At 44.0% G+C, this 15,091-nt stretch overlaps 1 protein-coding gene across 3 annotated transcripts in view; it reads left to right on the forward strand.

The window, feature by feature from the left end:
* RALGAPA2 (Ral GTPase activating protein catalytic subunit alpha 2) overlaps positions 1–15,091 on the forward strand; it is a 136,162-nt gene that overhangs the window by 114,750 nt on the left and 6,321 nt on the right. For all 3 annotated transcript variants that reach the window (XM_056357457.1, XM_056357459.1, XM_056357458.1), the window contains one exon: positions 4,868–4,989. In XM_056357457.1, coding sequence (XP_056213432.1) covers positions 4,868–4,989 — 122 coding nt within the window. The remainder of the gene's footprint in view (positions 1–4,867; positions 4,990–15,091) is intronic.

Below are 15,091 nucleotides of genomic sequence, written 5' to 3' on the forward strand. Positions count from 1 at the left end.
ATCGGCACGCTGCAAACGATGAGCTCTGGAGAGCAGCCAGTCAATTCTCTCTCCACCTGTTCACAAACCCACAAATACTTTTGTCTTTTGTTTGCATGAAGAGAGTGCTGTGTCAGCAAAATACAGTTGTTTCCGTATGTTGGTGAGAGTACATAAACGTTGCCAAAATGTTTTATTTCCAAAAAATGGAGTGGGGAAGGACTTGCTAGCCATTGCCATCAGCAGTGATGGGTAGTTGATGGTTTTGCTTGAAGTCAGCGCATAGTTAAGGTTAGTAAGCAAAAGTTCTAAATTTTCAGGATCTGTTTAAATAATCATCTTCTATTTTTTCCCTGTTTCTAAATAGTTATTTATGGTTTAACATTGTGCGTATGTGCAGAGAGGGAGATGTTGGGCAGACCCAGGGATGGCTCAGCTCACCTGTAGACCCCAGATGAGTAGGACTTCGAAGGCTTTTCAAGGTCTTTATATTTTAAATCATGCATCTGAAACTGGCTGTACGTTGTAGAGGTTAATTGTGGAGGTGATGCTCACAGGTCAGCTGTGCACTGGCTGCTACCTGCATCTCTGGTGAATATTCAGAAAATTCTACATTACTTCTTCTTTTGGATTGTCCATCTGGAAGGAGGTCCTGCATGTGTTTCACCACAGAGCTTCACAGATCGTCCTACTGCTTACATTGTATAGCTGAACTGTTAAAATAATTGATGAACTGATATAAAAGCTCATGATACTCGGATACTGAGATTTGCTTGCTGTATTCAAATTTGAGCTAAATTCTTTTCTCCCACAGTTACACGTATTCATGGTGGATAATTCACTCCTTGTCGTGGCTCTCGACATAGTTTAATATATGAAATAAATAAAAATGTTCATGCCCATTGAAAACATTCTGCTCTGAAGTTTCACCATGGTAAAAGCAAAATGTAAAATAATGCAGTTGTTGAAGAGGTGGGTCAAATTGCCATACATATTAAAAGAGGTTGCTTTTGATCAGCTCCTTTGAATGTCTAGTATAACTCCGTTTATCTGAAGATCTCAGGGGACGCCCAAAACCTTCAGATAAATGAGGGCTTAGTTAATCAGGGAAGCCAGCTGTCCAGCTTCTTCACCGGGGTAGGGTTCAAGATCATAACCCATCCTCCCTGCAGCCAGGCCGTCTTCAGAAAATGATTTGCATGCTTCACTTCAGCAATCTAGCCTTGAGGCTTCTGTAGAAAAGCCAGCCAGGCACTTCAAGCTTTCTCCTGGCCCTGCTTGACCCAGAGCATAACAATGAGCTGGGAGTGGGAGTTTGCTGATATATGTGTTGCATTTTTTAAAAAGTAGTAGTTTATGCGGCACTCTGCACATACTGGCTTGATGTAAATAATGCGACGCAGCTTAGCATTCATGGGCATCTTTGCATCAGATGTGCTATGCCGAAAGCTGACAGGGGAGAGATGACACAAATTTCATATTAAAAAGATTCAGCTTAACATTCTAACACATGTAAGTAAGTAAAATCGCATCACCGGTTCTTAAGGATGAAGGCACAGCACATTTACAAGGGCTGCAGTTTTGACAGATCAAGTATTGCACTAGTGATTATCTGAATGAAAGCGTTTTTACATGGTGATAAATACGAAGCTTCTTGAGGCTGCAATTGAAAATTACTGTTTCAGACTGCTCCTGTACAAATGGTCTTGAAATGCTGAGTCTTCTCCTCTGCCCCCTCATCTCTGTCATATTATTGTTCTTTGGGTATGTTAGGTTCTCTCAGATCCTGAAAATACCTTGCCTGGGACTCCAGGCTGTCTGATGGATGACTAACGTAGTGGTGCCTGCAGAAGGTTCTGACATAAATACAGTTAAGTAGCAAAATGATGGGTTTGTTTGCATGTAAGAAGTGGAACTTGAGCAGGTTACAGAACAAAGATTTTTGTGTGAGAGGTTAGGCACTATTCGTGATGTCATGCTAGTTTCTTGACCTGTGTTTACAAGGCTGGAGGTATTTTGGGAGGGTTCTTTAAAGCTTGTTTATTAAGTTTCTAATGCCTCCATTAGAATTCCTAAACTTCAGTAAAACCTTAGTTGACTTTTTTTTTTTAAATGAATCCAAACTGTTTTCCCTAATATGTGTGTGTTTTAAAATAGGGATAGCAGAGAGTTTAGTTTAACTTTCCTGCAGTGACTTAATGCTTTTTAGATTAGGCTGTAAGTGAAAATCAGTATGAGCATCTCGCTCACTGCCCGTGTGGGAGCAGCCGCTGTGCTGTCTGGTGCTGGTGGTAGCTGTGCTGTGGGGAGCCTGGGCAAGGTAAGGAGTTCACTGAGCTGCGAAGGGTTCAGGTGAAGTGGAGCTGGTTTATGCAGCGGCCTTCCTCACTGAGTCTGTGGTACCTGCACCTACTGCTTTCAGGTTTTTAATCTGGAAGAGCAGCACTGAATTGGGATCTTCCTCGTGTGCCTCTGGAGCTGCTAATCGCACTGCACAGCGCTCTGGACCTTGGCTTAAGCGCAGCTCAGTATGTTATTTTTCAGATGCCTCTCCTGTAGCTGCCCAGCTGTTTGGCTGAGTGTTTTTTTTCTGGTCTTTTGTGTGGTTAGGGTATCTTCCATTTCATAAATAAGGGTTTTACAAGATGTAATGCTAACCTAGTCAAAACCTCCTCACTCTCTTTTTCCGTGCAATATTTAGCAAAATCGGTACAAACTTCTGGTGTGTTAGCAGTTGTTCTGCGCATTGTATGCTTATGTGTTAGATGTGCAAGGTCTTTCATTAAACAGCAGGATATTATTAGGCATAGCATGAAAAGCCTTTATAGTCTCCCTGCCTTGTTTAAAGTGGGCCCACAAGCAGACCGCAGCCTAAAAGGCTGTGCAATGAATTGAGCGCTGATGGCTGGTCCGCAGGCTCAGGTGGTCGTCAGCCGCAAGTTTAGCCGAGCCCTTTCAGTAATTTGTCACGCCTGGGTCTGTTCCCGCTGCGCCAGCACGTGCCAGCTCCGTGGCGGAGGGGCTGTTCGCCAGACGGCCACGCAGCCCCCGCGTCCCGCTGTTAGCAGGGCCAGCACTCGCCCGGCCGTGTGCTCCGCACAGCCCTGGCAACAGCCGAGCGCACCGTGGAATAAGCATCTTCATAATGAGAAGTGAATGGCATCCGTCAGTCCCTTTAGAATAGGGCCCAGGCGTGTGCCTCCTCTCCTAGGAAGTTTGGCAGCCTATTCATTAACAAGAGTCATCAGGAGTTCAGCCCATAATAGGGAGGCAGCCCCAAACGCAGGCGGGCTAATGCTTGCACTATCAGGAATGTGTTCTCCTGGGCATAGGGAAAAGAGAGAAAAAAACTAAGCAAATAATGCTGTCAGCAGGTGCAAACTCTGAAATGCTATGTATTGATTTTCTTTCCTCGGGCTTCCACGGGAAGTTTATAAGAAGATTTATCACATATCAATCGTCCTCTGCTAGCATTAAAAGCAAAAAATTTTTTTTTCTTTTTTACCACCGAGCTTATAGGAACCTGAGTACAATTAAGATGTGCTTTGCTTATTGCCCTGGAGGTAGAACGCGAGACCGTCATGTCCTATTTTTAAGCATGGCTTTACTCTGATATATTTTTTTTTTTAAATCCTGTTTCAGAGTGGTTTTGTTGATGTAATGAAAGTAAAAAATGGTACTTCGGTATTAATTAGTAATGCTTTTCAGTTTTAAATGCCTTCACCTGCATTATGTTGTCACTGGTGTTATTCTCACTGCTTCCAATTTCTAAATCTAAATTGGCCTTTGCTTCTGCATAACAGTCGCGCAGAGTTAGAATGCATTTCTCCGTAACAGAAACAAAATCTGAAAACTTTTGTTTTAAATGAGGAAACAGAGAATGAGATGTCATACTGGCTCCTGCGAGCATTAATTCATAAAGTGATACGTGAGGTTCTTCAGCCCATTGTAGATTTGTTTCAGACGTTATCCTGTTATTGGAAGTGTATGATTCACCTTCTGAGAAAACAGAAGCTGCACACAAAAGGAAAAGATTTGCTTTCTCCGCTGTGAAAAGCTGCCGCAAGCAGGGGTCCTATTAAGACAGCTGGAAAGTTGCTTCAGCTTGTTACGCTTGTAAGTTTTATTGGTGACTGGTTTTTGATTACACATTTGAATGCTGTGTGTTCCAGGTTGCCGAGTTTTAATTAAAAGGCAATAGTCTTGATTTTAGATTGCTTTGTTGCCTGCATTATGCAGACTATAATGCGTGCAAGTAGTGGGGTGAATTTTTCCAATATGCATCATTTATTTAGGATACATAAGATTACACCTCCTAGCACCTGCCTTAAGTACAAACTTCACAGTTTCAGGCACTGTTTATGACAGCTAATTTCTTTTATGAACTACAGTGATCAAATACATGGGGGGTGGGGGGGGGTGGGTGTTTGTGTGGGGATAGTTCTCCTCTGTCCTGTAGCTTGTCTCTTCAATCTAACTATTTTTCTAGTCTGACAGGGTCATTGTAATGGGAACATTGTGTACCAGGAACTTCCTGTAATGCCACAGCTTGTCTGCTAAAGTTGGGGTTTGCTTTAAAAAAGCCTGCAGTCTACGGGGTTCGTTTCTGCCCTTGGTAACTTCAGCAATCTGTCGGATCTACTGAGTTGCAGCTTTTCATTCACAGAGCTAAAAGGTATTACCCTTAATTTTAAGCCATTGGGCGTATTCACTCCTCAGCGTTCACGTTCAGAACTGTTAAGCAGCATTGTGCAGTTTTGGTCCCCTCTTTTCCACGCCTGCATACAGCCTGGTTAGCATTGTTGAGTATCTGAAGTGCTGGTGTTGGTGGACGTTGTGTAACATTATTCAATTCTGCACACACATTTCCTTAACCTGGTTGTTGCAGTTATGAGGAAAGAGCTCTGTATCTCGAAGCAATAATCCAGAACCATAAAGAAGCAATGACATTTGAGGATTTTGCCGCTCAGGTCTTTTCTCCCTCTCCCAGCTACTCCCTTGGTGGAACTGGTGAGTCTCTGGACGTTATTTTTCTCTTTAGCACTAAGAAGCACTTGAGCAGCAGATGTACACCTGTTTTTTGTAGATAAATGCTTGCAAATTTAAGACAACCATTCTTCCCCTGAATCTACTAATGAATATCAAAAGGAATGATGACATTCATTTTAATTTGTTTTGCATCAGAGCTATTCACTCTGCTCCTTTCTTCAGCTATCCTGTTAACCCCCGAATCTAGCAAGGTTAATGAACTTTCTCTCAGTAATGTGCTCTGGTTCATTCAGGAGTGTGGGTTTCTTGCTGAGCTGGGAATATGTTGTTCAAAAGCTATGCCTGAATTGGTGCTTACTTATGGAAAAATAGTTCCTCACAGTAGAAGCCGTTGCTACTAATGCTAAATGGGGATTATGCTGCTCAGATACCAGGGTCAGGGATTAATGCAAAAGAAATGTAAGAATGGTGTTCTGTTAGAAAATCATGGCAGTGTGCAGTATGCTAACATTTCCCTTAAATATAGATGAGCAAATTTCAGGCTTCCTTCCAACACCTGGTCTGGAACCTGTTTGAGTATATGTGTGTGCGTACATGTGTACATTTATGTACACGCACATGAATGCGATCATCATTCATCAGCCCCACTGAAATACAAAGATGTGATGCTGAACTCTGTGAATGTATTCCTTATGTGCCCTATAAAGGTTTTAATTTAGCGTACAGTCAGTAAGTTGTGAACTGCTACTTTGCTGTTTTACTAAATGTCTCCTGATGGAAACTTCGACTCTGAAATGCAGATTTCTAGTACCCTTAAGATTTATTTTTTTTCCAGTCTCCAAAAAGTATATGGTCACTATGGGTTAGACTCTTTAACAAAGATTCCTTAATCCTTTTTTTACCCCCGTCGGGTGAAACTAGCACTTTCTAATTATTCCCTGCTACTCTTTCGGATTGTTTAATAGATTATTTCAAACCTTTATAAGCAGGACATCTGCTGTATTTCTCTTTAGCCTGACTTGTTAGCAAAAATCTTCCATCTAAACTGAAAAATTGAAGGAAGAAATTAAATTTGCTAAAATAAATCACTTACAAATAAAATCAGCCGTGCATCATTGTTTAACGTTACTGGCTCCAATCCTCGAGCTTTCAGAGCTTTGTTAGGAGATAAGAGGTGTATGCATGTCCTTGCATTGGTCGCCAGTAGCAGCAGGCAGAAGGCTTTGGAGATAAGCAAGCTGGCAGAAGTAAAGGGGAACCAGTGCTATTTACATAATCGCGCCTCTGCTTCCTGGAGAGGCGTCAAGAAACACAGGGATGGCCTCTATTGATCTTTGTTGAACTGGAATACTAAACAACATTAGAAAAGCTTATAACTTAAAGCTTTGATTAATGTTTTCTACATTAAAAAGTAGAACAGCTGTGAATTAAATTCTTTTATACACTCTGCCAAAAGCCTGAGACAAAAAAATTATCAGTTTCAATAGAAATGTAGATTTCATGCGCAGTGTTGTTAGCGCTTTGAATCATTTATCTGTTGATGCATCAGCAAATAAAAATGTAGATACATTGATATCTTTTAAATGTTTTGCTCTATACGTAATTGTATTCCGTTTTCACGTCATTCTTACAGCACACAGTGATCTTATATAGCTATTCAGTTCGACAAGCAAGGACAGATTCATTTGATAACACTGCTAGTCATACTTTCTAAAGGTTGTGATATATTTGGTATGCCAAAAATATTTAAAATGTTTCTAATGTCTGCCTAAGTTTTTCAGAATACTGTTAAATCATCAATACCTGAATGCGTTTTTAAGATTTCACAATTTTATTGCTTTTTTAAAGAGTAAAACCTGCCACAGTCAGGTCCCAGTTTTTGGACTTTGAATGTCAGAATTTATTTCATGCTCACAAAGAAGCTGGAGGCCAGTCACAACTTCTGGCATTGAAAGTCTTTGCTTTAGAGAGTCTCCTCACATTACCCACTGATGTACCTGCATAGTCGGTCAGATACTGCCACAAGCTGTGTCGGTGGTTGCCATTAGGATGTATTTTCCATCAAATGCCATCCTGGCAATCGGCAAGGAGGCTGAATGTAAACCCTGCAGCTCAGGTGCCGCTGCCAGCCGCTGCTGGGGCGAGCCCGCGGCCCGTGAGCAGGGAGCCTGGTGCGGAGCTGCGTGTGGATCGCCAGCATCTGCCTCAGCCTCGCCTGTTCCCAAGTTTATCGTGGTTCAGATTGGCGGGGTACTGCAAATGTGCTGGCAGCCTCCAGAAATAAGTAACAAACCAGCTCGGGTGCAATTTGACTGAAGTTTGCAGCCACTATTCATCCCTCCTAATGAGTAGAAAGGGATGAAAAACTATTCTGAAGTCACCGGTTTCCCTGTCGGCATGGTCACAGCTGGGGGCAAGCAGGAGGGTTGCGGGCTGCGAACAGCGGCAGCTCTGTGTTTTCCAGCGTGCAGCCTGTCCCCCCGTGCCACAGGCAGCAAGACCTCCTCCAAGCTTAGCTTCCCCTGTCCTGTGCCTGCAAAATCGGCTGTCTGCCCCTTAAGAAATACGGGCGGCATTTTTCTTCATGTGAAAGGGGAATTTCTGTTCTGTAACAGAAGCAAAAATGAATCACAGAGCAGTAAATGCATGGAGCTGACACAGGTCTGTGTTTCCCCTTCTAAAGTAACAAGCCAGCTGATACTGCTAACCCTGCCTAGCTTGAACTTTTCAGGTAAATTTAAGGTTAATTCTCCTCTGGTCTTTGTTCTTAAAACCACCTAATTGTAATCCTGCCATCGCTGCGTATACGTGTGCACGATAGAAAGGGTCAATGAGTAAGTATGCTTTTTTATTAAAAGTAAGATTGGTTTTAGTAATTAACGCAGTATATAAAGCAAATCAAGACCATTAAATTAATTGACTATGTAGCTGTTAATGACACACATTATTGGTGTATTATTAACTGTGATCTGTTTATTTAAACTAAATGTTTTTATGTTTGCTGATACTGCCTCTAGGGATGCTTCCCCTAGATTCAGAGGGACGTGGGTTTCCTGTAAGTATGCCCTGGCTCAGTCTCCCAGGTCACAAATAGTCTTGCAGGTGCTACATTTGATGCATGGAAATCGTCCGATTGACCTCTTTTGCTGTTTTCAGAAGTAGAACCTTCAACATACCCTGTATGTATCATAGATAGCCCTGAATACCTTAAACGTTGAAAATGCAGCCTGGTAGGCAGAATGGGCATCCCTGAACTCATTTAGGGGATGTGCAGATTAGGAACAAAAGATGAGAATACGGTCCTTTGTTGTTAAACTGGTACATTACATGCTGTATTTTAATTAGGCTGGGTATGAGAGTCAGCCCAGGAAATCCTCCGTAATCCAACACTATTGAATTATTCTTATCCTTTCCCTCTGCAGATTTCTCTCGTTTTAGAGGATGGGGGTTTAAGCTGCTGTCTTTTTTTCTGTTCTTGCTCCCTCAGCCAAAAAGAAAAACAGTTATTCAACAAAATACTCGTGTGTTCTTTGAAAATATCGTAAAAATTAAACAGGCACAAACAGATACAAAACGTTCCAACTTTAATTACCTCTGCTGAATAAAAAGCATTTGTTGGTTTGGTTTGGGTTGGGTTGGGTTTGGGTTTGGTTTGTTTTTTTTTTCTTTCCATTTAAGATCGGAAGCCAGAATCGTGTTAACCCTTAGAAAGTGGAAGTAGTCAGATATTCTAGAAAGGAAAAGAGGTAACTTTTCCACCAGAGAAAGATTTAGATTTCAGGGTTTTATACTTAGGAGGGTAGATTTCTACTTTCAAGAGAATCTACAAACCTGCTTTTCAGCAGCGCAGACTTGCAGTTAGTGCTTCAAAGGGTTAATTGAAATGGGCACACTTGACTGCTGAGAGGACTGATCTAATCACTGCCATATCCAAGTGCATCTGTTCACCATGAGGTCATTCTTGTGCATGCTAATGATTTGGAAAATAAAGCATAATGCTTGACGTTATCAGAAAGGATATAGTGTAAATCTTTGCTTTTTAGTTGCTACAGCTATTGTGGAATGAAATGGCAGGCAAAATACCTCAGATTATTGCTTTCCATTTAAATTTTTTTAAAGCATCATTTTCAGCGGAGTGTCAGGAAAACTGTGCTGGAAAACTCTGACATGTGGTATCTGTTGATAAATGGATTCTTTAATGAATATTATAGCATTGCCCAGGAGCAACACTTGAGTTGAGGAACTACAGAGGTTTTCAGCATTCCCTGGTTTTAAAGCCTTGGAAGCTGTGCCTGCTTATTTACATAAAACTGAGATCTTGCAGCCTTTTTGTTGAAAAGGTGACACATGCTTTTCTTTTGTCTCCGGACTTTTACATGCATAAATTTCATGTAGAAAATAACTTGAACAAACAACAAACAAGATTTAGTTTATTGAAAAACACTTTTTTCTAGGTGCTGAGCTTTATCTTTCCCTGTTTAAAGCAAAAGGGAGTATTTCAAATGGCCGCGCAATTTTAAAATCTGTTTTTGACAGAAACAACACAAAACGTGGAGTAACTGTTGTCTTAAACAGACTTACATTCTTTTTAATGCTAACTGAGTGATGGTTCCTTTGGGGTTCATTTGGTTTGGTTTTTCTGGGGTTTTTTTACTTCTTTGTCGATGCCTTCTCCTTGAAAATCTGTAGTGTGTTTTGTCAGTTATGTGTACTAGGTAGAATAAAGTCTCTCCAGCTTCTCTATAAATATTTTTGCATATTTTTAGGGAAGATGGATGGAGCTGAGTATTTCAAAAATACACCTCTGAAAGTGAGTAGCTGTGCCACGACATTACAGCATACACGGCACATGCCAAGTGTTGGGTTTGATCAATATGACAGTGTTGCCTGAAACTGAAAAAATTAGTTTCTAGTAACTGGGACTTAGAAAATTCCAGACTAGCCTGGCAGCTAGGAGCCCACTGCTCAGCTGTTTCCACTGCGAGAAGAGGCAGTGCTGAAACCATCTGGCAGTTGTTACTGCCTGGACCGGGATGCTGCTGTGGAGCTACACGCGGCGCTTTGACGCGGCTTGAACCTCTGTTCTGAATCCTTACTTTTCCAGTACAGGTGTTGCCCTTAAATGTGGAAGGAAGCACGAGAAGGCAAGTCATTAGCACAGAGCTCATCACAAGGTGTTCTAGGTGAGAAGGAAAAAGTGCAGTTGTAGGTGCCAGACGTTGCAATGGTAGAGGTTGTCCAGGCAGTAAACAAAGAGGAAAAGCTTAAGGAGGTGGAGCAGAGGGGTGGGAAGAGGACTCAAGGTGTTGCTGTGGGGTTTTTTCCTCCCTCCCCTGTGAAGAGTTCAGAGGAGGCGCAGGGACCTGGCCAGCTTCTCCTCTCTGTTTAATTCACACAGTTCTTACAGCTGATCTTCAGCAAACTAGAGCATCTTTGACTGCTGGGTTAGCGGCCTGCCCCAGCTGCCTGCTTGGACTGCCTTCAGAGGGCTCCTGAAGCTGCACCAGCGGGTTCAGGAGGTGCTCCTTACCCCTCTGGTCTTGGTTATCAGTGGTCCACATGTGGCCATCCTGCCCATCTTCCACAGCGCTGCCACCTGCCTGGGCGTTCTCACCACCACGGGAAGGTGCAGTGCCCAGCAGCTGGATGCTGCGCCGGGGCGGCTTTCAGCACCGTGCTGTTGCATGTGTGTGGCTCCTAATTTCTACTCGTCAGCAGAAATGGCATTTCATAACCACCTCCGTCACTGCCAGCCTCAAAACTCTTGCCTCAGAAATATGGAGGTCTCCCATCACTGTGTTCCTTCCGTGGTAGCTACCAGCTCACCCAGGAACTTGCCGAGGTGCTCTCTGCATCTCAGCATCACGGAGGCAGAGCCTGGTGGCGGATGATCCTTTCCTGCTTGGTGAAATTGTCTCTTGGCCCATGGTAGCTGCTTGACAGCAGAGAATGAAAAGGTGCCAAATGAAATTTCCAGTCGAATCAAGCATAATTACCTGATTTAATGAAGGAGGAAAGAGGATGTTCTGCAGAAACCCAGAATTTACCCTTTCTCCCCAGAGATGCCTTTCAGCGTGTGTAAATGGAATAAACCCATTTCATATTTTCCATTACCTCCTTCTTTCCTCCACACTTAGGGAAACCTGCTTGAGCGTATTCAAACAACACGGCACAGCAATTCTGATCCACTTTCTGGGTCTTTTAATGGCAGAACTGAGAAATCACAATGATTTCTATGACGACATGTGGATGCTATAAAGAAAATAATAATTTTGCTGAATGATGAAGCAGTGACTGAGTGGAAGTGCATCCCTCCTCCCGCAGTCAGAAAGACGACGCTAGAAATCAGAAACACCATTTTTGCTCTTTCAGACTCAGGCAGCGAGTGAAAATCTTTTCCAGGCTGTGGTGTGTTCCTTGATTTGTTAATCTACTCAAGCATTTAGCAGTCTGAAGAGTTTAAACACCTTGCTGGTAGTTCTTTATGAAGGAATAGGAAGGAACCTCCTACATCGTCAGTGTACCATGGGACCACCCCCGTGCCTCGGTCAGACCCTTTAGGTTTTTAAAAAAGTCGAAGGTTATACATGCTGACAGTATGATACTTTGCATTTTTTTCATGAAAGAGAAATACTTTCTTGAATTGGTGAAAATCTTAGCATCCCTGTAAGGGTTAGAAATGGTCTGTTATTAAATAGGGCAAAGTTATAGTAAATACCATGAATCGTTAGGTGGTATCAGCTCTGTACCCACTGTAGCTCCTCTGACTTGAACAGTCTGGTGTAAATTTACACCAGGCCTGGTTCAGAAGAGGACAAATCCCTGCAGAACGGTGAGCATGTTGCATCATTACTTTGCAGCAGTTTTTCCCTTTGCCCACTGCCTATGAGGGTGTACAGCCCGGACCTGTCCCAGAGGCTGTGTTAGGTGCTGGGCTGCTTCTCCATCAAGCCTGGTGTAACCTTGGGATCTGCAGCAGAGTGGGGGTGAGAGAAACATCAGGGCTTCCAGCCTGGGCCCTTTCTTTTTTCCATTTAATTGATTGTCTCAGAGGGAGCTCTCCCAGCTCCGATCTGTGGGAGAGGAGATGTCAAGGGAGGCTTCCTCCCTAGCAATCAGTGCTGGGATGGGAAAAAATACTAGCTTGACGGGCCTCTCTCTTCTGCGGGGTGACAGCTCCAGCTGCTCAAGCTGTCAGGTTGTGAGAAAGCTCCAGGCCATGCGGCCCCTTTGCATTTTTCCTCTGCATTGAGGCATGTCAGCCCTGCAGCCGCCGTGACAGAGAGCGCCTGTGTGGTGCCGTCCTGCTGCTGCAGGCTGCCGGTGCCCAGGCCAAGCCTCGGGGCGGTGGTTTGCGCTGCACGGCGTGTTGCATGCCTGCCTGCAAAGGAGAAGTAACCACTAACGCTTGCTGTGGTCCGTCTGGCTGGCTGGCCAATGCAGAATTAATTAGCGGCTGCTCCAAGTCACAACTAATTAGAACTTTGATGTGTACATTCAGGCTTTATTTCCAAATCTCTAAAACCATCAAAGCTGGGTACGTGATGGTGTCAAGCACTCGTTACCTGTGCTGGGAGTGCTTTTTTGGGGGTTGTTCCTGCCCTTGATCAACCTGTAGTTTCAGATTCTTACTGCGCCAATTACAGCTCTTCGAGGCGCTGCTTTTTTTTTTGTTTTTCATAGCCAAACAAGAGTGGAGCGAACCTCCTCCTCTACCTATGTTTCAGCTGCTGTGGTGCTCACTTAGGGTCCAGCCTGCTCAGGGGAAGCAGGTATGGAAACTGCCGGTGGCTTGTGCTGGCCCTGCAAGCGCAGCCTGGGCTGTCCCCCAACACCTTCCGAAGAGCCGTGCTGCTGGGTGGGCTCAGGGCAGTCAGCTCAGGCACCCTTCTTTCTTCAGCGTCTTTGTGGGTTCAGCGGGGAGAAGGGGCTGTGTAAACTCAGCTGGGAGAAAGACTCTCCAAATATAGTCGGTAAGTGCCGTGCTGTGCCGTTGCCCAGCTGCCAGCCGCCTGTTCTTCCAGGTTGCTGCTGAGGTTGAACCATGTAGCCTTTGGGGTTTGCTTAAAGGCATAAGCCAAATGAAAGATACCAAATGCAGGTTTAAATGGCTGTCAGTCAACAAAATACGAAATAGTGTAACGGCTCATACCAACCGCGGCAAAGAGCTGCGTGGTGTAAGTGCAGTTCCAATTATTTGACCTCCTGCATACTTGATGCAGTTGGTGGTTGTATTTGCATTTCAGACCGTTGAGTACGTGTGGTTTTGCATGAAGACAGCCACTGCTTTATTTAGTGATAATTTCTTCAAAACACACACACCTGAACATGCAGGTTCAGGATGCTGCTTATGTTGTATTTTGAGCCTGTCCTTGTGAGTGGAAGGCAGACCATGTCAAAATGCTAAGCGGATTTACTGCTATGATTCTCTCTGGAATTTTATTACCTTCACATTTACTGGGAAAGAAAACAAAGATTTCCACAGACCTGTTATGGCTGATAGGTTAATTGAGGGGGGTGGGGGGGAGGTATGTCATGGCACGTGTGAAAACTTCGTAGGTCTTCTCAAGTATAAAGCTTCAGAAACCGTAACCATTACGTGTGATGTTGTAATCCATTTTTACACACTTGGGTTCCACATTAAGACCTGCTTTTCTTCTCTTTTTCTCATATGATAGAAAAGTTTACCAAGGAAGGGCAATAGCCTTGCGCTTGGTTTGTCAAATGAGTTCCTCCCAGGGCAGCAAGGGCAATGAGGGAAAAGGAAAATGCTGTTGCAGTGCTGGGGATGCTGCTTCTTCCCTGCGTGCTGTGAGGGTGGGTGACCACAGCCACGCTCAAGGAGGAGTTTGTTTGGTTTCGCCTGCCCCTCGCTGAAAATGGTTGGGCCTGGGGCGGTGCCCGGCTTCTGAGACAGCGCAGAGTAATTCTGGAGAGACCACGTCAAAACCAAAGGAACCTAATTTCTGGATTCTGTAGTAGCCCCTGAAATGCGCGTGTGAACGTGGTTAAAGGCGCAAAGGGTTTTCCAGCTTGCACGTGGGGGTGGGGGTGAGGGAAGGGCAGGCACAGGGGGAATGGCAGTAGCTTACCACCTGCTTTTACCAAATAATTTCCATGGGAAATTTCGCAGCAGTGAGTTGCTGTCTTTTTCGTGAAATTATCAGTAGCGTTGCAACACACAAATTATACCCTTTTTGCTGTTGTACTTCGTAAAAGCAAACTCAGCAGCTTTGCAGCGCATCAGTAAGGAGCCCGTATCTTGTAAAGCCGTGAGCGGTACCCGCTGTACACATTAAGTGCTGTTGCTGAGCACAGAGTCAACTTGAAAAGCTGATTTTCAACCACAGAGATACTGGGGCCTTCTGGTGGGTTGGGTTGGTGGGGAAGGAAAAAACCCTCTAATTAGTTACTGCAGCTCTGAGGGAGCTGACAGACAAGATGCTTCTAGATTTGGTTTTCCGCACGTGGTGTCCCTGAGGGGGGCTCAGCCAGTTTTGGTGAGGAGTTGGACCCCCAGTAGTTTGGCTGCATGATGACAGCATTGCACTGCTGCTGTCCTGGCAGAGTTCCTGCCTGTTTTCTCCATAGGATGTCCAAGATGTTTTGCCATCATCAGTACCAATGTTCCTGTGCTTGTACACATCTGAAGGGTGGGGAAAGGGTTATTTTGCTTTCAGGAGCATCCATCTGCTGCACGGGGAGAAGACAAATTGCTAAAAGATCTTTTTTCCTAGAGCACATGTCCTGGTGCTGTGTGAGAAACCAGATTTTTTCTGTTCTGTAGATTCAAGCTAAAATAAGCCATTCGTCTCTACCTTTCCGAAAGGTAACTCCTCATTTAAAGTATATTTGTATCTGTATTACTAACTGAATTTTTAATCCCCTCCTGCAAGGAAGATATTTTAAACACTTGAGCCTTCATCACCGTAAAGCAGTTGTATCTGTAGGAGACCATGGAGGCATCTGCTCTGTCACTTGTGTGCCTCTCATTCGCATGCAGGGGTATGGTTGCCTGGGATGAGGTTTTGCACACACAAGTGACACCATTCATGGGAGCTTTGTGTGGCCCAGTGCTGCATGTGGTGGTCACCTTCTGGTGGTCCTGCCTACAGTGCAACAG

Source organism: Falco biarmicus, chromosome 12 (genome assembly GCF_023638135.1).
Source record: "Falco biarmicus isolate bFalBia1 chromosome 12, bFalBia1.pri, whole genome shotgun sequence".
Lineage (NCBI taxonomy): Eukaryota > Metazoa > Chordata > Aves > Falconiformes > Falconidae > Falco > Falco biarmicus.